At 58.9% G+C, this 23,382-nt stretch overlaps 1 protein-coding gene across 1 annotated transcript in view; it reads right to left on the bottom strand.

The window, feature by feature from the left end:
• Positions 1-23,175, bottom strand: part of ARAP1 (ArfGAP with RhoGAP domain, ankyrin repeat and PH domain 1) — a 36,345-nt gene extending 13,170 nt beyond the window's left edge. The window contains 14 exon segments of the mRNA XM_030955635.1: positions 33-215; positions 1,344-1,429; positions 1,525-1,724; positions 1,807-1,913; positions 2,259-2,464; positions 2,586-2,706; positions 2,973-3,042; positions 4,650-4,820; positions 5,349-5,452; positions 6,753-6,820; positions 8,344-8,492; positions 14,989-15,241; positions 15,244-15,736; positions 22,768-23,175. Of these exon segments, the coding sequence (XP_030811495.1) occupies positions 33-215; positions 1,344-1,429; positions 1,525-1,724; positions 1,807-1,913; positions 2,259-2,464; positions 2,586-2,706; positions 2,973-3,042; positions 4,650-4,820; positions 5,349-5,452; positions 6,753-6,820; positions 8,344-8,492; positions 14,989-15,241; positions 15,244-15,658 (2,133 nt within the window). The 5' untranslated portion in view covers positions 15,659-15,736; positions 22,768-23,175.
• Between the last annotated feature and the right edge of the window lie 207 nt (positions 23,176-23,382).

The raw sequence follows: 23,382 nt of genomic DNA, 5'->3' as shown, positions 1-23,382 counted from the left end.
CCAAGTGGGTGACCATCCCTGGGGGAACTGACCCTGTCGAGCTCCTCCTGGTTGCCGAAGAGTGGGTGGTAGTGACGGTACTTGCCCTCCCGGTATTTGGCGATAAGGAAGCGCCTCCTCTCCTGGCTGCCGCTGGTGGGGCTGATGGCCTCACTGGGAGGCACATTTGCAGCCCAAAACTGGTTGGCCATTATGTTGCCAAACCGCTGGAAGAGCTGTGGAAACAATGACAAGGAGACGCCAACGTGGCCACACTGCTGGGGCATGTGGGGGGGCTTTGCTGGGGGGCAGGGTGCTGCCCCGAGGAACAGTGGGGTGCAGGAAGAGCATGGGTCGTGTAGGGGAGTGGGCCGTGGGGCTGGGCAGGGTGCAGGTGCACCCACCCACCCACTGCAGGCACGCAGCATCCACAGCCGCCAGCTCCCCTTCCTGCCCCGGAAAAGCACATCTGGAAAGCAGCACCCAGCTGTGGGAGGTGGGGTGGTGCTCCGTACCCACGGGGACAGATTCAAAGCGCTTTTGGTGGCCCCTTGCCATCCCGCTACCCACAGGTGAGCAATGCCATTAGGAGATTTATCAGGAGATACACATCTCCCCAGTACCCACGGGGCACTTTCCAGCAGCTGGAAAGGGTGCATGCGAGAGGGCAGAAGGGGCGGTGCGAGCCGGAGCCCTGGGGATGCTGGAGCGGTTTCAGGCAGGGTTCCCAGAGAGGGGAGGGGAAAGGGAGCAGCCGCAGGAGCAGCTGGAAGCGTTTGGGAGCTCGGGGAGCAGGCAGTGCTGGAGGCGGGGGCTGCGCGGGTGGGACGCCGAGCAGGAATGCAGGCTCTGAGCAGGATGGATGGGAAGAACGGAGTCAGCCAGGCTCTGCCGGCTCTGCCGGCGGGAAATGGCTGCCAGGTTAGGTCTTGAAACGAATCCCAGCTGTGCCCGCCCACCCATCCCCGGCCCTGGCTGCGCCGGCACATTCCTCCGCGCCGGCGGCCATAGCGCTTCGGGGGAGTGCTCTGCCCCTGGGCCTACTCCCGTCCCACAGCCACGGCCCCACAGCCGCTCCACAGCCACCCACCCACGGACAAAGAGACACCGTCTGTCTGTCTCTCATACAAGTGCCGCTTGTCCCTAGCGGCGTGCTGAGCTGGCTGCCAAGGGTCTACAAGGACAGAATGAAAGGCTTCTGGGGCCCTCTCCCCAGCTAAGCCACACCATGGTGTCCCCTCAAGGGCCTGGAATCAGCCTGGAAGAGCCCTGCCGTGCTCCAGCACCCCCCAGCCCACAGCTCCATAATGCAGAAGGAATGGGATGTTGCCCCCCAAAAGGGCTTTTTGGGACTGTGCCACTACCTCGATCAGCTCCTCAGTCCACACCCTCCTATCCATCTTCAAGCTCCGGACTTTGGTGATGCCAGGGCCCAATCCCCGGTGTTCCCCTGCCAGTGAGATGAGGCATTAGGGACCCATTTTGGGGTGGGAAGGGTCTGGGTGTCCCCAGGGATCCCCATTTGTGCCCACTGGATATGGGTACCTGCACATCTCTTGCAGATGACAACACAGAGGTTGATGGAGGCCCAGTCGGGTTTGGGGGAGCCGCAGTCGGCACAGAAACGGTTGGACTCCACCGCCCAGATCCTCTCGGCCACCTCCGAGTTGGAGAGTGCCTCAGTGATGGACTGCTGCATGGCCTCCACCCACTCCTCCTTCTCCTGCTCCGAGTCAGCAGAGAAGCTGCCAGGAGGGATGGGGGTGAGATATACCATGGCTCGGGGTGGGCAGCACCCTCAGCACCCCCTCCCTACCCTGGGCTCACCTGAAGATCCTGTATGGTGTGGTGAGGTCAAAGCCCCGGCGATCCACCTCCTTGACGTTCCCCACATTCATCTCAATGTAGGTGATGCCAATCCCCAGCCGATAGTCCTGGTGGGGGAGGGTGGGCAAGGGATGAGGGGGGGATGGATGATGGGATCCAGTGCCTGGGAGCTGGGGGTTCTTCACTGCCCAGCTCTCATCCTGGGTGTACCTAGAGCACCACAGACTGGAAGAGCTACAGTGGGTGTCATGCTCCTGGGAGATTCCAAGGCTCAGAGCCAGCAGAGAGGGAGGGCTCAGAGGGCAGCACCCTGTGGCTTCTGAGCTGTCCCTATTTGAGGGATGGTGGCAGGCCTGGGTGCCCTGGCTCACTGCTGCTCTGCTCAGGCTGGCAGTGCAAAGGGAAGGGGCATCAGGGTTCTCCATAGTGCCCCAGCCCCCCCAGCAACCCACCTCTGCATTCTTGTAAAGGAACACTTTGTCCCCAGCCACCACCACAAAGAGCTTGTGCTTAAAGCCCCGCAGCTCCAGGAAGCCACTCTTATCAGCTAGCTCAGTGGCACTGTCAGTGGCTAAGGACATCGATGTCCTCACTGCAACTTTGCTCTTCCGCTCCTCTGCAATCTGCTGCAGGGTCCGTATCCACTCGTTGCGGTCTGCTGTGGGGCCAAAGGCGAGACGTGTCAGGATCAGCCTGAGCCCAGGAGCCAATGGGACTCATCCCTTGGGCTGGGAAGGGAGAGGAGCTGGGGAACAGGGACCCCTGTCACTGTCGCTCACCATCATTCTCAGCCCGGAACACAAAGTTGCGGTTGTTGGTGACAACCTCAAATTTCTGGTCCCCAACACTGGAGACGCGGGAGATGGAGGAGACGGGGATGAGCCGCTTGGAGTAGGTATCCTGGGTCAGGGAGTGGGAGACACGCTGCTCATGTCTGTGTCAAACGGGGCTGTCAGTGCCCCAGGTTCCCAATGCTCCAGCTCCAGTGTCCAGGAGACTCTGAGCCTCATCCCCAGCACCCAGCTGTGGCTGCTCCCTGGGACACTGACCCTTGCTTGGTACAGCCACGTCTCCAAGCTGAGATGGCCAGAGGGAGGTGGCCCTGCTGGGGCAGCTCCTCTGCCACCTTCTCATCCCAAACCCCCAGAGCCATCTTCTCCACCCACCTTTTCACTGTCAAAATAGCGGAGGTAGTCAGTGTCAAGCTTCACCCAGCGCCTCTGGTAGATGTAGGACCTGGAAGGGGACGGGAGGGACCCATTGGAGGGGATGCCCTTGAACTCAGGATGATTCTGCTTGCGTGTTCACGCCCCAATTGCCAAAAGCCTGGGGCCACCTCAGCATTGATCCTGCCCTTTGTCCCCAGCCTTCGATGTCCCCAACCCCCCACCATATGCTGTGTCCCCAGCCCTCCATTCTGCCTTGTGTCCCCAACCCTTGGTCTGGTGCTATATCCCCAGTCCTCTATCCTGCACAGGGACAAGAGGCCTGTCCCAGCCAGCCCTTGAAGTCCTCAGCCCTTGATCCTGTGCCCTCTCCCTGTGCCCTCGTGTTGCTGTTTTGGATAGCAATGGGGACTTCCTGCTTTCCTCCAGGCACCAATTAAAACATGGAGCTGAGAACATGTTTTCATGTTTGCCAAGGGCTGCCCCTAACAGCTTAGCAGGATTCAACCAGGAGACACATTCCAGGAGGGGTCAGTGGCACCAGAGCAGAGGGAGAAGCCGTGCCTCTCTATCAGGATGGAGATACAGATGACAGATGTCTGGAAGACAGCCACCAGAGAGCCCTTTGCCCTCCCCAGCTGAGAATGCAGACCAACCATGCACCACAGGAAAAGGCAGAACACTCTTCAGCCCATAGCTTTAGGATTAGGGCTGCAGGAGGAGCCAAGCCCTTTCCAACACAGCTCCAGCAAGCCCTGCCATGCAGCCCCCTACCAGCATTGAACATCCAGGTCTCCCCATGCTGGTGGGGCTGTGGCAGCAGGGACACGGTTGCTCAAGGGCTTGTTTACTCAGGAAAGCTTTGCTGGAGCAGGGGTTTCCCAGGGACCTTCCAGCTGCTCTCACTTCCCCAGCAGCACAGCTGCTCTGCTGCAAACAGCTGAGCTTCCTCCTCCTCGGTGGAACTGCTGCCTCGGGGCTTACTCGGAGCCCAGATTAAGACGCTCCCAAACATCCATCACATCTCCTGCATGATTGTTGCCTCCCAGCTAGTGCAGAGGCTCTTTGAGTGGGCTCCCTGGGCACACTGTGCTGGCTGTGCTCACTGGGTTCACTAGACTCCCTGGGGATCACTGGCTCCCCATGACTCCCTGGCTCACTCACTCTGGAGCACACAGACGCAAGCCCAGCACTTCCCCTGTTCTACTGCGGCACCACTCTGACTATCCCCCATGAACCCAGGATTTGAGGCTGCAATCCCATAGGATAGGGGCTATCACCACCTCCTCCTGCAGCAAACCCAGCAATCCCAAATGCACGGCTCAGCCCAGACACCCCACCTCATCCCTGACAGCTTCTCTTGTGGTCACCGCTAATTCCAGGGCTCCCCCAGAGGAAAAGCAGCTCTTTTCCCAGTGATGCAGGGTCTGAGAAGAAGATCGAGCTGCAGCCTCCCCTTCTCAGCAAAGTCAGTACAACAACTGGTGAGAGAAGGCTCTTTCACAAAAAATGAGTGTTTCTAGCCTAAATCACAGGTTAGAAGGGAGTGGAAGGAACACCTAGCAATGGATTTTCACCAAAGCAAAAGCACACCCCCATGAGCAGGAATGACAGGTGAGAAAAGGAGGGGACAATTACACTTCTGTGTCACACAGGGACCCCCAGTACATCACTCACCCCTGTGGCGGGTTCTTGTCCAGCCACCCTTCTCTGATGGTGGGTGACAGCAGGCTGGTGGCACTGGTGCCCTCCATGCTGTCCCTGAGTGTGCCGGGGCTGCTGCCAGGGAAGGCGTTGGGTGCGGGCAGGGGCAGGCTGGGCTCCCTGTCACTCCAGCTGCTGCCACCACTGGGGATGAGGAGCCGAGGGAGGGGGTTAAGAGCTGGCAGGTCCCGGGAGGGGCTGAGGTTCCCCAGCATGCTTCAGCCTCCCTGTGACCTTCCCTGAGGCACAGGCAATGCAGGCCAGCTGGATGCATGTGGGGACACTGGGGACAGTCCCCTCGGTGGAGTCCCAGCGTGTCCCCCAGTCCCAGGGACAGCCCAGGCCTGAGTCCCAGCTCTGGGAGGGGGGACAGGGGCACCCCCAAGACTGCAGCCCCAGCCCAGTGATGCTCAGAGCTGCTCTCTGCTCACACACACTCACACGTGCTCCCACACACAGGTCCTGTGTGTGCCCATCTGTGGGCACACTGTGGAGCTGTGCATGCACAAGAAGCCCTGACCTGCACACTCACCTGTCCTGCTGTGCACAGGAGCTCTGTGCCTGTGCTCACACCCCCCACACAAACAAAAACACCCCCTGGGACACACACAGAGCATGTCAGCAGCATCACACAGACGTGCCCTGCACACAGCACGGCAGCCAAGCTCATACCTGGCAGGGGATGCACTGGGCTGGTCCTCACCAAACTCATCTTCACTGAAGAGGCTGTTGAAACGCACAGAGCGTGGTCGCCCCATCCTAGGCTCAGCATCCTCCTGCAGAGACACACACGGGTGACACCTGGGTATGGGGGTGTTCACAGGGGTCCCAGGACGAGGGAAGAGACAAGAATCTTCACTCCATGTTTCAGAAGGCTGATTTATTACTCTATGATATATATTATATTAAAAGAAAATTATATATTAAAACTATACTAAAAGAATAGGGGAAAGGATTTCATCAGAAGGCTAGCAAGGAATAGAAAGGAATGATAATAAAATCTTGTGGCTGACCAGAGAGTCTGAGACAGCTGGACTGTGACTGGCCATTAATTAAAAACAACCACATGAGACCAGTCAAAGATGCACCTGTTGCATTCTACAGCAGCAGATAATTATTGTTTACATTTCATTTCTGAGGCCTCTCAGCTTCTCAGGAGAAAAAAATCCTAGCACAAGGATTTTTCATAAGATACGTCTGTGACACCTGGGGTCTTCTTGGTGCCACCACCACACCATGAGGGTGCAGGCTGGATGGAAGGAGAGGGGACACGATGCCATGTCACCAGCCCATCCCCAGCTCAGTGGGTGCTCACAGTGCCAGGGTGCCCAGGAAGAGGCATGCTGAGGCTCACAGAGAGAGGAAAGTGTAGCCAAGGGAGGAGCTGAACACCAGGATGTTTATTTATAGCAGCTAAAAATGTCCCCGCTTCATGAGAAATCTGGCATTGCCTCCTTGGCCCTGGTGTTCCCAAGCCAAGGTAGATGAGGGCTCCAGGTGTTCAGGGAGCTCTGCAGCTTCTGGGACTCCTCAAATCCATCCGTTCCCACCCCAGAGAGCAAGGGAGGCAGATAGAAATTCACAATCCAGGGATTACATTCAAGATGTCTACTAGCACACACTCAGGGCACACGAGTGTGGTGTGCTGCACAGCTGGGGGTGCTCCCCAGAGACCCCAGAGGAACTAGTGAGTGCTTCCTGGGGACACTTGGATGAGACCTGGTGCGTGCTCCCCAGGGACCCTCAAGTCCCAGCACCACTGAAAGACCTGATACATACTTCCCAAGGACATTGAAAAACCGAGTTCCATCTCTGGGGTTCCATCCCCCATGGGAGACACAGTGGGTGCTTCCTGGAAACCCTGGGGTTCCAGCCCCCATGGGAGACCCAGGGGGTACTCCCTAGAAACCTATGAGAGAGACCCAGTGGGTGCTCAGTGAGGCAGAACCCATCTCTAGCCACTGCCAACATGCTCCTCCAGCCCTAACCAGTATCTCTGGATCATCCCAAGGCCAGTCCTTAGAGCCAGTCACCCTGCTAGCTCCTGCCCACCTCCAGCCCCACGGTGGGACCAACCTTGGCCATCTCCCCCGTCGGTCTGGCTAATTCCTCCTCCCACGCCGAGTCCTCGTAGTCTGAGTCATCTGACAAAGGAGAGGGAAGATACTGAGGATCAGCTGGGGTGGAGCAAGGGGTCCCAGTTCCCCCTGCTACCTTGGAGCCTGTGGGGATGCAGGCATGGCTGGCTTCCCTTTGCTTTGCCCTTGGCAAATAACCACCCCATTCTTGTGACAACAAAGGTTTTATCAAGGAGTTTGGGGAAGAGCTGGGAAAGGGCAAAGTCCCACTAGTGGCACCTCCCAGCACTGTCCTGACACTCCTGGCCTCGCCAGAAGGGGACTTGGTGACACCAGCCCCAGCACCATGGCTCCATCCAGGCTCTCGTGTCTCTGCCTGGGGGCTCCTGCTGCTGGGGGTTCCCAGGGGATTTTTCCACAGCTGGTTTTCCAGGGTGGATTCCCCTCCCTCCTCTCCCATTCCTTACCAGCTCCCGAGCTTGTGCACCATGGAAATGAGATCCCAGAGGATGATGGGAGTGAGAGATGGTTTCTCCTCACCCAGCACCCACATCAGCAGGAATCCTGGTCAGGATTGTAACCCCACAGGGAACAAGTGGCCCCAGAGAGCCTGGCCCTGGCAGACACCCACTCCCAAATACCACAGAGAATCTGGGTCAGATTCCTCCCAAAACCACAACCCAGATGATGGTGTTTGGGCCCTGGCAGCAGGTGAGGATGCTCTCAGGCTGCAGGGGATTGAGGGGTGCAGTAGATGCTCACCTTGGCACCACAGAAACCCCCTGCATCCCAAACCCATCATGGTGGGAGCAGCTTTCCTCCCTGCATCCCCCAACAAACAAATAAGCTCTGTCCTGATAACCTGTCCACAGCTTTTCCCAGCTTCTGAAACACCCCCCAGATCCCAGTTAAACCAGTGCTGCTTCCTGCAGGACTGCTAGCCTTGAGAGGCACCCAGCACCCCACACAACTTAGCCCTTCCTTTTCCTTCCAGCAGAGCTGTTCCAGCTGAAGTACAGTCCAGCCAGGGCTGCACCCTCAGACCAAACCTTCACCTCTCCATGGGGGTCCCCAGCTCAGCACTGCTCCCTGCAGTTGGCTGAGCCCCAGGGACACCCTGAGGATGGGGCTGGGGGATGCAAAGGCATCCTGGGACCCCAGAATCAGGGACATCTGCATTTCACCCCCCTAGCAGGTTCACTTTTCCTCTGTGAGTGAGTGAGTGTGGGTGCTTCCAGCACCCACAGAAACATTTGTTCTGCCCTAGGAGAGGCTGCACCCAAACCCCCAGTCCACATCTCCCATCCCCTGAAACTACCAACCCAGGTCTTACACCCCTTCCCTGAAGTGCCCGGCTCAGACCTCACACACCCTAAATCCCCCAGCCCAGGCCTTGCACCCCTGACTCCCCCAGCCCAGAAGGCAAGAAAGGGGATAGAGAAGAAAGAGACCGCAGCAAGGACAGAGGAACAAACTGCCAAGAAGGAAGGCACAGCACCCACGGGATGGATGCTGATGGATTGGCAGCCAGCTATCCCAAGGCAGGATTTGTGACAGCGGGAGAGTGGAGAGGCCCCCCTTGTACTCACCAAACTCTGGCACGAAGGGAAGGCTGGCCTTGGAGGGCAGCGCGGGTGGCGTCGGTGCTGGCGCCTTGGAGCGGGGCGGGGGCAGCGGGGAGGACAGGGTGACGCTGGCTGCTCTCTCAGTGATGGGCACCTCCTCCTTCACAGGGATGCTGTGGGGGAGAGGAGCAAGCACTGCCTTATGCCAGCCCCTGCCTCACTTCCCAGCCCTGATACACCTGCAGGGGAGTCACAGAGAACCCTCAAAAGGGACCAAACCCCAGCAGACCCAGACCCACAAAGCAATTCCTAAGACCCCACGGTAAAGCCTTTCCTGTGCTTGGGTTATATGACTACTTTTGTAGCCTGGAAATGTTTTCCTGGCATCCAGCCTCACTCCCCTGTGTGTGCTTCACGGCCCAGGATCCTTATCTGACTCTGGGACACCTCAAACCACCCACAGCCTTGAAGCCACATCCCAGAGCAGGTTGTTTTCTTTCCTCCAGTCTAAACAATGGCAGAGTTGTTTCCTTAGCTGGTTTGCAAGTGGCCACAGGGTTTCTTGAGCAGGATGGGGCTCCTAGGCATGCTCTGTGCCACCAGCTTCTTTATGGTGGAGTGGACACTGGTGATCCAGTGTGGCTGCTACAGCAGCAAGAAATCCTAGAAATGGAGCTTCTCCCAGCTCAGTGAGGAATGCCCCCAGCCCCAAAACCTTGACCAGTGGGGAGAGAGACCATGGAGACTGTCCTCCTCTCCACAGAGCCCAAACAGCTGGGCTCAGCTACTGCTACCTCCTGTTCCTTGCTTCCTGCCTTCCTGAGACTGAAAGGTGACAGGCAATCAATAGAAACTTCTGGGGTAATGGTGTTTTCAAGGGCAGGAAATTAAGAAGTTTCTCCAGGGTATAAAAATACAAGGTACCTTTGAAGCATCCCTGAATCCAAAGAGAGGGTAGAGGCAGTGGGCAGAATTTCCACCCCAAGCCCCAGGTAGGTGAGCCCCAGGGGAGCTGTATGCTGGCACCATCCCCATCCTTGCCCCAACTACCTCCCACCGCACCACAAAAAGGAACAGCTGGTTAGAGTGGATATTGGGAAGAAGTTCTCCCCTCTGAGGGTGGTGAGGCCCTGGCACAAGTTGCCCAGAGATGCTGTGACTGCCCCATGCCTGCAAATGTTCAAGTCCAGGTGGGATGAGGCTTGGAGCAACCTGATCTAGTGGGAGGTGCCCCTGCTCTTGGCAATGGGGGTGGAACTAAACGAGCTTTAAGGTCCCATCCAATCCAAACCATTCTGTGATGCCATGATTCCATGGCCAAGGATGCCATCAGCACACCATGGTTTCTGGGGATGTGCCTCCCAGCACCATGGCTTGTGCACAAGAGCTTTCCCTTAGCTTGGGGTGAGCTGGAGAAGAAACTTCTCCCTGGCTGGAGCAGGAAGCAGGGAAGGACGGGAGTGCTGGCTCTCCCTGGGTCAGCCTGACCTCATTTCCCAGCAGCCATTTCCATGGGAACCAGCCACAACCATCCATACATTAGGGAATGCTGGCAGGGAAGGAGGGGAGCATGGGCAGTGGAGCAGCACTGCTCCCAACACCACCAGGCAGGAGCTGCCGGAGCACCCAGCTGTGCAGAGACCCAGACACACAGAGGTGACAGTGCACAAGTCACAGAGCCTCCAGCACAAGCCTGGCTGGGGTGTGCATCTGTGCAGCCACCAGGATGGTGTTTGGCCCCTGGGGTGTGGCTGAGGGGCTGCAACACAAGCCCCATGGCCAGCAGTGAGATGACAAGCCTCAGGCCAGGACAACCCCCATCTCCTGGATGGGGACAGCTCAGGAGGCTTTCTGGCTCAGCCCCAGTCCAGTGCAGCCCCTGCCCCACCATCCCAGGGACTAGCAGGGGGGCACCCACAGAGCTCAGGCACAAATAACACCCCAGTTTCCCAAAACACCCTCCCCACTGCTCTGCCTGCCCCACCTCTCATCACTGGCTGCTGTGGCATCCCTGGGTTTCATGTCCCCCCATGGCTCCCTGGGGCAGCATGGGTGCCCTATCACCCCCTGCACTTCCCAGACCCCTCTGCAGCCATGCCCAAAGGATGCCAGTCCTGCTCCAGGCAGGGTCTGCCTGGTGCCACCTCTGCCATTAGACAAGTGACAAACCAGTGCCTTATGTGTTGTCCCTTATCTGAGCAGCACCTTGAATGCTACCCTTTATCTAGGCCTCTCTTCTAAGGGGGGCAGAGAGGGCGGCTCTCCCACAGCCACCACCACAAAGCCAAACCTCTGCCCAGGCCACCACCCCTGCCCAGCTCACCCAGCCCTCCAAAAAGGAGTCTTCTGTCATCATTTCCTTGGACATCCCTTTGTACAACCCCCTCCCCCCACCAGCTGCTCGGGGGGCTGCTCTAATCCCTAGACCATCTCCTGGGCATGGAGAGGGTGTGCCCCCCCTCAGTGACAGCCTTATCCCACAATCAGGATGCAGACATGCTCATGGGATCCTCTGTGGGGTGTCTAGGTCTGAGCCATCAGTGGCCAAAACTGAGGTGCTCACAGTCCCCCTGCTGGCACTGGGAGGGTGGCATGAAGTCCAGAACTGGTGAGAGAGAGCTCCCAGTGTTGGACACAGTTGCTGCCATCAACCCGTGGCAGGTGGTATCTCACACATCCCACACCCAGCAGCGTTGGGATGATCCTGTCACCTCCTAGCACAGAAATGCTTGGGGTGGCCCAGGGTTTGGGGGGGGTGGTGAGAACTCAGAGTTGAACATGGCCTGGAGGAAACCACAATATGGCTCTGCAAGCAGCTAGGAGGAAGCGCCAGGGACCACGGCAGCAAGCCGGAAGTGAGGGGAGATGGGTGGATGCTGTCACCCCAGAAATGCCCAGGTCACTTGCTCTACTCCCAGGGGCAGAGCAAGTGACCCCCCCTTGCATACATAGGGGTGCTCCAGCTCTTCCTCAGCTCTCATTCTCAGAGATCCCTCCCCTGTGGGCACTTCCACCTCCACAAGGTTATGGTGGGGTTTCATTCCCACCCAGAGACAGGGCCAGACCAGTGCAGCTGCCTCACAGCTGCTGGCCAAGAGCCCCAGTCCCAGCCTGGATGCTCACTGGATGCAGTGAGCATCACCCTGATGTGGGCAGGTACCATCCAGACCTGGGCAAACATCGCCCTGATGTGGGCAGGTACCATCCAGACCTGGGCAAACATCACCCTGATGTGGGCATCAGCTCAGCATGGGCAAGGATCATCCAGACAAGAGCAACCATCCGCCCCAACATGGGCAAGCATTCCCCACTGTGGTTGGTCCTTGGGCAGCCCAGCAGTATCATCCCCAGCCCCAGGCCTTTCATGTTCACTGGCTGCAGGCACCAAAGTCAGGTCCCCCCAGGGACAGGAGATGGGTTTGGGGCCAACAGCAGCACCCCAGGGCTGTGGGGCTCCCTCAGACCCAGCACAGGCCCTTTGGCCAGTGACCCATCACTGCAGGGAGCCCCAGTGTGGATAGCTTCCCAAGCTCCCAGCAGATGCTGCCCCACACACAGAGCTGGGACCCAACACCCACCATAGGGTGATTCATATCCTCACCCTCCTGAATGCCCCCCTTGTCTGTGCCAGCTGTCCTGCACCACACAGCACCTCCTCCAGCCAGGGCATGGCCAGGCACCAGCACTGGCCAAAGAGCCATAGAACTATGGAATGGTTTGGCTGGGAAAAGACTTTAAAGCTTTTCTCATACCATGGGCAGGGACACCTACCTACAACCCCAGGTTACTCCAAGCCCCATCCAAGCCAGCTTTGAACACTTCCAGGCATGGGGCAGCCCCAACTTCTCTGGGAAGCCTGTGCCAGGGCCTCACCACCCTCAGAGAGAAGAATTTCTTAGGAAATCACAGCTCTTTATTTTTAAAATGTTCCCAAAACAAGAACCCACCTATAGCCAATATGTTCCTGGTCATACAATTCAAGTGACTTCTGAAATCAGAGTTTTGGGGTTTGGCTGGTTAGTTCTGAACTCCCCAATATATCCACATAATGTACATATAACATACATAGGGGTGCACAGACAGACCCCTGGAGATTTTCACTACAGCCATGAAGATCTATGTGAGAAATATACACATACACACATCTATACACATACACACCTCCATATATATTTTCTTTTGTTGCTACCAAGCACTAACACATACCTTGAGGTGTAATCTATATGTTATGAGTGCACGATGGCACACCAGGTGCCAGGGCCCTGTGGTCACCCACCTGTCCCACACTGGCACAGCCCCCGGGGCTCTGCCACGGTGTCCCCAGAGTCCCCCAAGCCACGGGAGCACCCCTGTGTTCGGGGGGTGCTGTTCAGCCACCGCCTGGCCCATCCCATCCTGAGTCTCACGCTCCTGATGCAGCTCCCAAGGGACCCTTATGCACCCCCCGATCCCGCGGGGCGGCTCCAGGGCGGAATCCCAGCCCCCGGGTGCACAGCCTTGGGGGTGCCGTGCCAGGATGGGCAGCGCCTGTTCCGCGGCAGGGTGCCCTGGAGTCCCGGGGCAGCAGGAACCAGCAGTGCCTGTGGCTCACAGGCCAGCGCAGGAAACACCCGGCACGGCGAGAGGCGCACCCGGTAGCGCCGGCAGCGCTCGATCCCCTCCCAAAAATCCCTCCGCCCCGGGCCCCGGCGGCTGCTCCTGCGCCGCACGCCCGGCACCGTGCCAGCCGTGCCCCCCTACCTGGGCAGGTGACAGGAACCGCGGTGGGACCGATCGGCACCGCGGGGAGGGCCGGGGGAGGCCGGCGGGGAGCGCAGCTTCTCACCCCGGCACTTCCTGCACTGGCTGAAAACAGCAAAACTTCCTGAGCTGGCCGAAGCAGAGGCATGGCTAACACCAAATCTTCAGAACGGCCAGAAAGAACCCACGGCATGGCCAGCACCAAAACGCTGGCACGGCTGGCATCCAACACCAGCATGGACAGCACTAAACCCACGGCACAGCTGGCATCCAACACCCAGCACAGACTGCACTAAACCCACGGCACAGCTGGCACCAAACCAGCATGGCAAGAACCAGAACACTGGCACAGCTGGCATCCAACACCCAGCATGGACAGCACTAAACCCACGGCACAGCTGGCACCAAACCAGCATGGCAAGAACCAGAACACTGGCACAGCTGGCATCCAACACCCAGCACAGACTGCACTAAACCCACGGCACGGCTGGCATCCAACACCCAGCATGGACAGCACTAAACCCACTGCACAGCTGGCACCAAACCAGCATGGCAAGTACCAGAATGCTGGCAGAGCTGGCATCCAACACCCAGCACAGACTGCACTAAACCCACGGCACGGCTGGCATCCAACACCCAGCATGGACAGCACTAAACCAATGGCACGCCCAGCAGCAAACCAGCACAGCTGGCACCAAAGTGGCAGCCATTGGCCTCATCATGCCCAGGCAGCTTTCTGGCCAGGGCAGGATGGAGAGTGGCTCCAGGAGGATTTGGGTGACTGTCTCGGTGCAGAAATGCAGTTCCTGGGCTGCCAGGATGGACACTGTTGATCTGAAGTCCAAGGAGCCCCAGGGACAGGTGCTGCCCACCCCATGGCACACCAGCCCCCCACATCAGCTGCCTGAGCCCCCTCCCCAGCTCACTCCCTGCAGGCAGGGGTCCGAGCATAGGGAGAGGGATCACCTCCACCCACCTTACCACAATAAGCCCCTTGGGACACAGGGATGGGAAGCTGGAGGGGAAACCCAGCCCTCCCATTCTCATCCTGACTACACACATCCAGCACCGTCAGTCAGCACAAACCCAGCCTCACTCCCAGGACCCCCCTGAGGGGGCCAGCTAGACATCCCAGCTCCAGGAGCATATCCCTTAGAGTCTGTGGGTCCTGGGGAGGTTGCAGGGAAGGACTCCCGGGGCAGGGGGGGCACACAAGCTTGGTGACATTCCCCCACCTCACCCTGGGAGGGTGCTGGCACCCAGGAGCTTGTCTGCCCTCTCCAAACTGCACTCCCAGTCCTCACTCCACATGTGCTTGTGCTCTGCAGGATTTGGGAGTGCACTGGGTGGTTGGGACATCAAAGGAGGGGCTGCAAGTGCTGCTGTCCCAAAATTCCAGCCTGCTCCCATGTCATTTGGCCACAGGAGATGGCAGCAGCTTTGCCCCGTGCTCTCTGTGCATGGCAGTTCACTGCCTTGCACCCACTGGTGTCCAGAGTTCCTCAGGCTTCAGCACTGCCTACACTGCAGGTGGGGGGAAGGCAGGGCTCTACATTGCTGTGGAGATTGCACCCAGCCCATGCCAGGCTGGGGTGACCTGAGTGACTGGGATGAGCAGGGTGGATACATCCAGCTAGAGCCAAAATAAATATTTCAGCACCCCCCACCCCAGTGCTGGTAGCCCAGGGAAATGTGCTGTGCCCTGGGGCAGGGGTGCCCCCAGGGGTTGTGTTGCGGTTGGGGAAAGGGTTAGTACCCCCATGGGACATGCTGGGGCTGGGGGTACCCCCAGGGGTTGTGCTAAGGTCTGGGGAGAGCATAGGTAGCCCAGGTAACCCATGAGGGTCCCACCCACATCCCAGTAGCCCCCCACGCAGACCTGGCCGCCTTGGGGCATCCCCAAGGCCGTGTCCCTGCCAGCCCCCTTACCTCCTGTGGGACACAGCCCTGGGGGGCAGCACGGGGGGGCGGTCAGGCACTGGGGGGCCCTTCAGGCTCTGGCACTTGGTTTCCACTTGGTGTCGCTTGGCCGGCAGTGGCGGCAAGGGGGGTCTGGCCCTGCTGTCGGTGGGGGGCTTCTCCCCAAGGGCTGCTGGAGAGGGATCCTCCAGGGCCGGGAGATGGCTGCAGGACGCAGGGTGGGGCTCGGGGCTGTCCCCCGATAGTGATGCCGAGAATTTGAGGGAGGGCGGCAGCCCACCCTCGGTGGGATGGGTGGGGGCAGCTGGGTGAAGCTTGCCCCCCTCTCTGGCTCCAGCAGGGGGGTCCCAGCAGGCACCGGCGGGCACCGGGGCTCCGGCTGCTCCGGCGCTGCTGCAGCGCTCGGGCGGAAGATGTGGCGCTTCATGGGGACAGGTTTGCTGCCAGGGGGCTGCTGAGTCCCGGCTGGTTGCGCCTCGGCTAAGGCTTTCTGCAAGCCCAGGAGGATGCGGCGGCGGTGGCCGGGCAGCAGCACCCCAAGGCGGATGAGCCCCTCGTCCGTCAGAGCCCGGCAGTCCCACACGGACCACAGCCCGCTTTGCTGGAAGCTCTCCACATACTGGTCGAGGTGGACGGCAGACAGCCAGGCGGCCACCGGCAGAGATCCCTCCTCCTCCATGGCAGGGGGCTGGCCACAGAAACCTGCACCACTCAGTGCATCTTGTGTTGCCAGCAAGGCTCAGGATGACATCAGGACCTGGGAATGGAGACAACAGGATCAGGATCAGTCCCAAAACACACACCAGGTGAAGCCTGGAGTCCCAAAACCAACATCACCAGAGAAGCAACCTGGTTTTCCTATGGTCTCCAACCATGCTATGTCCCCAGGATCACCAAGCCCAAACTGGGGGGCTGCAGGGGTGTGGAAATGTTGGAGGGTCCCAGTTTAAGCATTGAAACATAGAGGCCATCCTTTTAGAGATGAAGGCACTATGGGGCCCCAGCCTTGTCCCAGGGGATGACATTTGGGCTGTGGGACAGAGCAGTAGGGGATTATCCACATTGTAAATAATCAGGGAATATGCCTGAATATGCGTGATTCAAGGGCAGGGGAGCTGTTGGCTGCACCTCAGGGCTGTCACCCTCCAGGATGCAGCTCCTCTGGTTTACAGCAGCAAGCCAGGATAGGGTGACATGGACAGTTGCATCCAGAAGGCTGTCCCCTCTCCCAGGCTGTCCCTGTCACAGCCAGTGGCAGAGTGCTGTTGCTGGAGCCCCAGACCCAAACCACGCCAAACCTCTCCTCACAGACCATATGCCCACCATGGCATTGCTCCCATCTCCAGAGCCCTGTCTGTCCTTGGCATTGCTCCCAGCTCCAGAGCCCTGTCTGTCCTTGGCATTGCTCTAGCATGGCACCACACCCTGGAGTGCTGGCAGAGCACCTTGGTGCTCACACCTAGCAGAGTGCCCTTGTGGCATCCAGAGCTTGGGACATGAGGCTCATTTGGTGTCCCAGATCCTGCAGCAGAACACCCATCCCACAGCATAGCTGTTGGCAGGGCAAATCCCTGTTATCCCAACAAGCAGCAGATGGGATCCCCTGCCCTTCCCACCCACCAGCATCACGGCCTCGGCGGGCTCCAGGCAGGAGGCAGATCCCGTCACGCCGGCGCACACAGCACTGCTCATGACCCCAGCACCATCTTATTTTGTGTTTGCTGGAGGTTTCTCTAGACCTGCTGAGAAGGAGCCAGAGGATTTCCTGGAGCTGTAAATAGGCCAGTCTGATCTGCTGTCAGAGTCACATTTGCTGTGACTCAGGCAGGCCCCTCAGCAGCACTTGCGGTTTCGGTGCAAAGTGCACAGCTGAGCAAAGCTCGCTCTCAACCCGGCACAAACTGGACACTGCCGAGCCTGAGGCACCATGGGGTCCCCACAGCCAGTGAGCCCTACACCTGGAGACAGCAGCATCTCAGTGGTGCTGCTGGGATGTGGCCACAGTGCCACTTCCCTGGCACTTCCTGGTACAGTTTGGCTTTGCTTCAGGCTCCAAGGACCAAGTGTCCAAGGAACGAGCAACAGGAACACAGGGCTGGCTGACCTCTGTAGCTCCTTGCTGGCAGCGCCACAGAAATCAGCAGCACCCAGGACCTTCCCACTAGTCCCAGCACCACAAAAATCCCTGATTCAGAATAAAATTCTCTCTTCCACCTCCACACCTAGAAAGCCCTCATCTATTACTGAAAATGGCTAAGTGATGGTGCTGGGTGACATTGCTGTCACCACATCCCAGTGACACCAGCACAGGCAGGCTCCACCCCAGCTGGGCACGGGCTATGGAGGAGCAGAGGGAAACACAGTGACAGCAGAATGGGGCTCCCACAAATGCCCCCTGTCCTGGCTAGAGCCAAGGAATCGCCACCAGTGTCACCCACTGACACCAGTGCCAGCATCCCCTGCTGTGCCAGGACATGGATGCAGTGGCGGGACAGACCTGTCAGGAAGGGACAGCTGCACCAGCACTCACCACTGGCGCTGTCCCAGCACTATCTGGGGTGGCTGAGGGCCCTCCTTGCTGCTCACCGGGGACAGGGATGGGGACAAAACTCCAGCAAGGGAAGTCCCCAGTGTGCCAGGCTGGCAGCTCCCGTTGCTGTCGGGCCCTTTGCCCTCACCAAGTAAATAATTCATCAGGCCTCTGCTAGGTTCCCTCCTCCAATCATTAATCATTTAACCTCTGTGCTAAACAAGATGAGGATATTCCAGAAGCAAAACCAAGACAGGGAGATGCTGTAACCCAGCTGGCTGCTGGGGTTTGGGGGGTGACCCTGGCTGTGGCCCCAGCACGCACAAATCCTCCCAGTGCTGACCCACTGCATTCCTCCCCGGGATTAGGCAACACCACAGGGGCTGTTTTGTAAGAGACTTAAAGGCTGGACAAATGGTGTGAGGACGGAATGGCAAGGGCTGCCAGCACCCTGGCACTGTGGCTGGTGCTCTGGGGGGATAAGTCAGGATGCCAAAATACCCCTCAGCCCCATCCCAAACCCACAGAGCCGTCGCTCTCCCAGTGATGGGGATGAAGGATCTGGGGGTGCCTGGTGCCGGTTCCCTTTTTCTGGACCAAAGGGCTCAGCAAGCCCCTCTCTCCCCAAACTTGGGTGTTGGCTGCTTTTCTGGGGGCTTCTGCAGCTACCCCAGCCCACCTCAGATGCCCTCAACTCAAGAGAACATTTGGGATGTACCTCTTCCCCCAGCAGAGCTGAGCATCCTGGCCCAGGGAGTAGCCCCGCTGTGAGGCAGGGGTGTGCCCACCCTTCTCCCACTGCATCCCACCACTCTCTCAGGGCCATGGGCTTCCCAACCCTCAGGTAGGGCACTAATGATGGCTGGGCTTGCTCGATTAAGGAGCTGTGCATGCCATGGAAGCTATGGGCTCTGACTGGAAGTGACAGGCAAGCACGCTCCCTTCACTGGCTCCAGCTTCCCCTGGGTAATCACTGTTACCCCTAACGACATGCCAGGAATCCACTAGTGCGACCAGGGCCATCAGGATGTCACTGACAGAGCTGCACTCAGCACCCAGGCACCAGGTAATAAAGTGGTGGCCATCTCACAGCTCTTCCCTGCCACAGAATAGTGGCCTTGAGCCAGGAAAATCCAGCACAGGAGCCCTGCAGGGTGTCTGGCACCCATTTGATCGATCTGGTTCCCACTGCAATTCCTCCTCCAATGTAGGCAAACCCTGCCGGCATCCCATGTTCCCCTTGCCCAGCTCTGTGGGCTCGTTAATCAAGGAAAGCTCATTACCAGCACAGGTCCCTGGGCTCAGCAGCAGCAGCAGGAGGTGGCCAGCCTGCCCGTGGTCCAGCTGGAGCCGTGGAGGTTTGCCAAGGGGATCTCTGCCCGCCCCGGCGCTTCCTCAAACGCCACCTCAGCGATGGGAACTTTCCGGAAAGCCAAGCAGAGCTCTGAGCTAGGATGTGGTGCAAGAGCCCCAGCAGAGCTGTGAGGCCTCAGTGTGGTGAGGCACTGACCACAGCTGCCATGAGGGACAAGAAGGCTGGATCTGAGGCGGTGTGAGCCCTGGGTGACAGAAGGACGGGGCAGGGCTTTCAGCAGGAGAGGAAGGAAGAGCCAGGCAGGGTGATCTCTGGGAAGTGAGAGCTCAGCACTGCAGCAGCAGGAACCAGGTACCAAGGACAGGGCGTTGTGGGGCAGTAGGACAAGCTGAGCTCCGGCCACTGGGCAGAAAGGGACAAGCAGGCAGGTGGCTCCCATGTCCCAACACCCCAGGACCCATGTGGATCCCCAGAGAGGGCAGTAAGCTGTAACCCACCAGGGTTCCTGTGGGCACAGGGGACAAAGCCGGGTGGCAGAAGGACCTGTGGGAACGGGGCTAGCCACCAGTGGGAAGGGGCTTCTTCAGCCACCAAGCTCCAGCAGCACTGGGCAACCAGACTCACATCACAGCAATTTTTACCCTTTCCTGCCTAAATTAAGGAGAGATCCTCAGACAAGGGGCCACGGCCAGCCAGAATGAGACCAATGTCACCAGTGTCACTGCTGGATCCAGGGGGTGAATGTGATGACCCCAACAAACCTCCCAGGGCCACTGCAGATGCCCCACCCAACTGGGAATCAAAAGCACCACATCCTCACCCCAAAACTGCCCAAGCAGGATCCTCAGCAAGCAGTGATTACCCCACACTTCACAGACCCCTTCCCACCCAAACCCTCCACGCTCCTCAGTGGGTGCCCACCTGCTCAGCAGCACCCAAGGTATTTCCTTGGAAGGTGAGGCTTTTTCATTTTCAAGATCTTCTCAGCCAAAGAAATTGCAAATGATATTCAAACCCCCCAGGCACTGTTCAGGGATCAAGTTCAGGCTTGTGGAATCACAATCCAGAGGTGGAACTGCTTCTCCGAAGCCTCCTCCCTCTGCCATGAGTTGCCATTTCCAGGTGGTTCATGTGAAGAAGCCAGAGGGCCCACACACACACCAGGGTGTGCCCCGACAGGGGAGCTGCCCCAAGCCAGCCCTGTGTGCAGGTGGAGGGTGTGCATAGAGGTGGGAGGTGGGCAGTGATGAGGTGGGTGAGAAGTTAGGGACAAGGGGGCAGGAAAACTGAGGGTTCCTCATTTCCCCAAGGTCCCACCTGCATTCCCCTTCCCCCATGGAAGCAAAACCTGGGAAGGTAAAACATGTCCCAGGCTGTGGCTCCAACAAACAGATGAGTTTGCATCAGCAAACAGCATTCCCTTCCAAGGTGTTGCTGCCTGCCTCACAAATCTACCCAGAAAAGGGGCAAATACAGCCAGAAATGAGCAACTCCCCAGTCAAAAACGTGGTAAATCCAACCAGAAATGAGGAAATCCAGCCAGAAAAGGGGTAAATACATCTGGCAATGCTGTCGCTACCCACTGAGTTCCACTGGAATGCTCTCAGCTCCTGACACACTTTATGGAAGCTGCCAGCAAACTAGGTCAGGAAGCCAAACCCCACGTGCACAGCCACCCCAGAGGAGCCCCAGTGTCCCAGGTGATGCTGGGATGGGGGGCTGTGCCAACAGCCTGGCTGCAGAGGATGGGTCCCTGTCCCTGATGGGTCCCCTGGGAAGCAGAGCACCTCCTTCCTCCATGAGAAATCAGCCCCATCACCAGCACTAAAACCATGCAGGTCCCTCTTTCACTTTCCCATTAGTGGGAAGTGAAAGTGTCATGGGGAAGGGGTGACCCCTCCAGCTGTGGATGGGGTGCACCCTTTTCCAGCCCTGATGCCCTCCAGCCTCCTCTTCATGCTCATTGGGGTGCAGCTGTAGCCCATGCACAGGCCCTGTTCCCAACAGCAGGGTCACACCATACTGGGGCCATCCCCTGGATGCCCCTGGCCACCACAGCACTGCAGATAAGCCAAGGCAGGGAGGGGATGCTGCAGCAGAGACAGAAGTACAAGGACTGCCAACCACAGGCATCCACCCCCACTTTGTAAAAGACTTTCCACACAGCCAGGCTCTCCCTCACCTGTAGATTTGGGGGACCCACCTGCAAAGCACCCCCAAGCATCAAACCCTCCACAGAGTCTTGTCACAGGAGCTGCATCACTCCCTGCCTCCCACGAGACACCCCCAAAATCTCAAGGCTCACCTTGTTCTGAGGCTAAGTTCTGGCAGCAAACACATCCTCAGTATTATTCTAAATATCCCTGTCCCTGATGTCCTGGCTGTGGCCCATAATAACACATCCCAATAGCTGCTGGAGCACCTCCAGAAAACCACCATAAGCTCTTGGAGGAGTTTTCCTTGCTACATTTCTCCCAGTGCCCCAGAATAGCCACCCACCCCTAGCACTCAGCTCTGTGCCTCCAAAAATTGGCTTTGGGGCTGAACCCACAAATTAAAATTGCTGTCCCTGCAGTGGTGCTGGACCTAGGAACCCCCCATGCAGGTGCAGCCCGTGGGCACCCCAAACACCAACCCAATGGCCCCAGCAGGGTGAAGGTGTCCCGTGGAACCAGCTTGCCATTACTGCAGGACAAAGCAACCACCATCCCAGTTCCAGCTGCACAGCACTGGCAAAGCTCCAGGCCTCACCAGACAGACTGGGAAGCAGTGAGGAAGAGGAGGAGGAAAGCAAGGGAAGCCCACTACCAGTATCCCCTGGCATCTGGGTGCTGTTGGTGGTGGTTAGTGTGGCACAGGCATTGCTGGCAGGGGCCTGCAACTGACGCTGTTTTTTGGCCATGAACAGGGACACGCCAGATCCCCAGCAGAAAACAAATCTGCCAGCTGGGCCCTCGGGGTCCCCTTTTCCCAGCTTCAGCCCTGGCATCAGCAGCACAACCACCCAGTGTCCCCCAACATGTCACTCACCCCAACCAGGCAATAGGACCCCTGCAGTGGCACAGAAATGGGGGCTATCAGCAACACCAGGGCTCCCTGGAGACTGGGACTGAGCTGGGTTATACTGGGGCTGAGCTGGGGTCTGCTCAGGGGAGCTGGGATATGCTGGAAGTGAACTGGGAAGGCTGGGGTTAAACTGGGGTTAAGCTGAGATGTACTGGTATTGAGCTGGGAAGTGTTGGGGTGAATTGGAATATACTGGGGAGGAGCTGGGACATGCTGGGGAATACTGGGATTAAACTGGGATGAACTGGCTTTGAGCTGGGGTCTGCTTGGGGCAGCTGTGGGGCAGCTGGGGAGTAGCAGGGTTCAACTGGAGCTTGCTGGGCGTGAGCTGGGATTGAACTGGGGTGTACTGGGGGTGAGCTGGGATTGAACTGGGGTGTGCTGGGGGTGAGCTGGAGTCTGCCAGGAGTGAGCTGGGGTCTCCTGGGGGGCAGCTGGAGCATACTGGAATTGAACCAGGGTTGAGCTGGGATGTGCTGGGATTGGGGTGGGGGGTTCTGGGGGTGAACTGGAGCATATTGTGCCCGAGCTAAGGTGTACTGAGAGCAAGCTGGGGCGTACTGGAATTTGGCTGGGGAGTACCGGGGCTGAGCTGGGGCATACTGGGGTAATCTGAGGCGCGAGTACCCCAGTCGGGGGGTGGGGAGGGCACACCACAGCTGCACTGAGCCGGGGAACAATCCACACTCCCCCCACCGCCCCAGCAGCTCCCAGTATCCCCACTGCCCCCCTGTGTGCCCACAGAAACACGTGGAAAGAAACACGACCTCCCCCAGGAGAGAAACGGCGCTGAGAAGGCAGAGTGTGCCCCCCTCCCCTGTCCCCTGCCCCCGCCCGAGCTGGGGGTGCCCCTGCAGCCCCCCGGAGCACCCGGTACCTCTGTCCGGTGGCAGCGGCGGCTCCCAGAGGATGCCGGGGCGCTTCCCGGGGCGGGGGCACTCCGGGCCCCCCTTGCCAGGCCCGGGCTTGTTCCCGCACCGAGCTTTGGCTGCTTCATGGAAACAGGATTCAAGGGGAAAGCTGCCAGGACTTTCCCCAATAAAATAATAAACGGGTTGCGCGTGGGGTTCTTGCCTCCCCGCACAATTCCCAAGGTCTTAGTGGGGGGTGAGAAGGAGAGTGGGAGGGCTGGGGGACACAGAGGGGATATGGGGTGTCCATGGCCAGCCCTCACGGCTGCCCAGCCTGGGACAATGGTCCTTTCATCCGGCGCTCAGGGACCGGGACACGCTGGCTGCCTGCTCCGGGGGTGGAAGCCCCCCCTGCTCGGCCCCTCGCCTACGCGAGGCCAGGGCAGGAGGGGCCAGATCAGCCCCACAGCCCGGCCATGCTGCTGCTGCTCAGGGGCAGGAGGGGCCAGATCAGCCCCACAGCCCGGCCATGCTGCTGCTCAGGGGCAGGAGGGGCAGGAGGGGCCAGAACCGCCCCACAGCCCGGCCATGGTGCTGCTCAGGGCCAGGAGGGGCCAGATCAGCCCCACAGCCCGGCCATG

Source organism: Camarhynchus parvulus, chromosome 1, assembly GCF_901933205.1.
Source record: "Camarhynchus parvulus chromosome 1, STF_HiC, whole genome shotgun sequence".
NCBI lineage: Eukaryota > Metazoa > Chordata > Aves > Passeriformes > Thraupidae > Camarhynchus > Camarhynchus parvulus.
The sequence above is the reverse complement of the archived record's forward strand: the minus strand, read 5'-3'. Positions and strand labels throughout refer to the sequence as shown.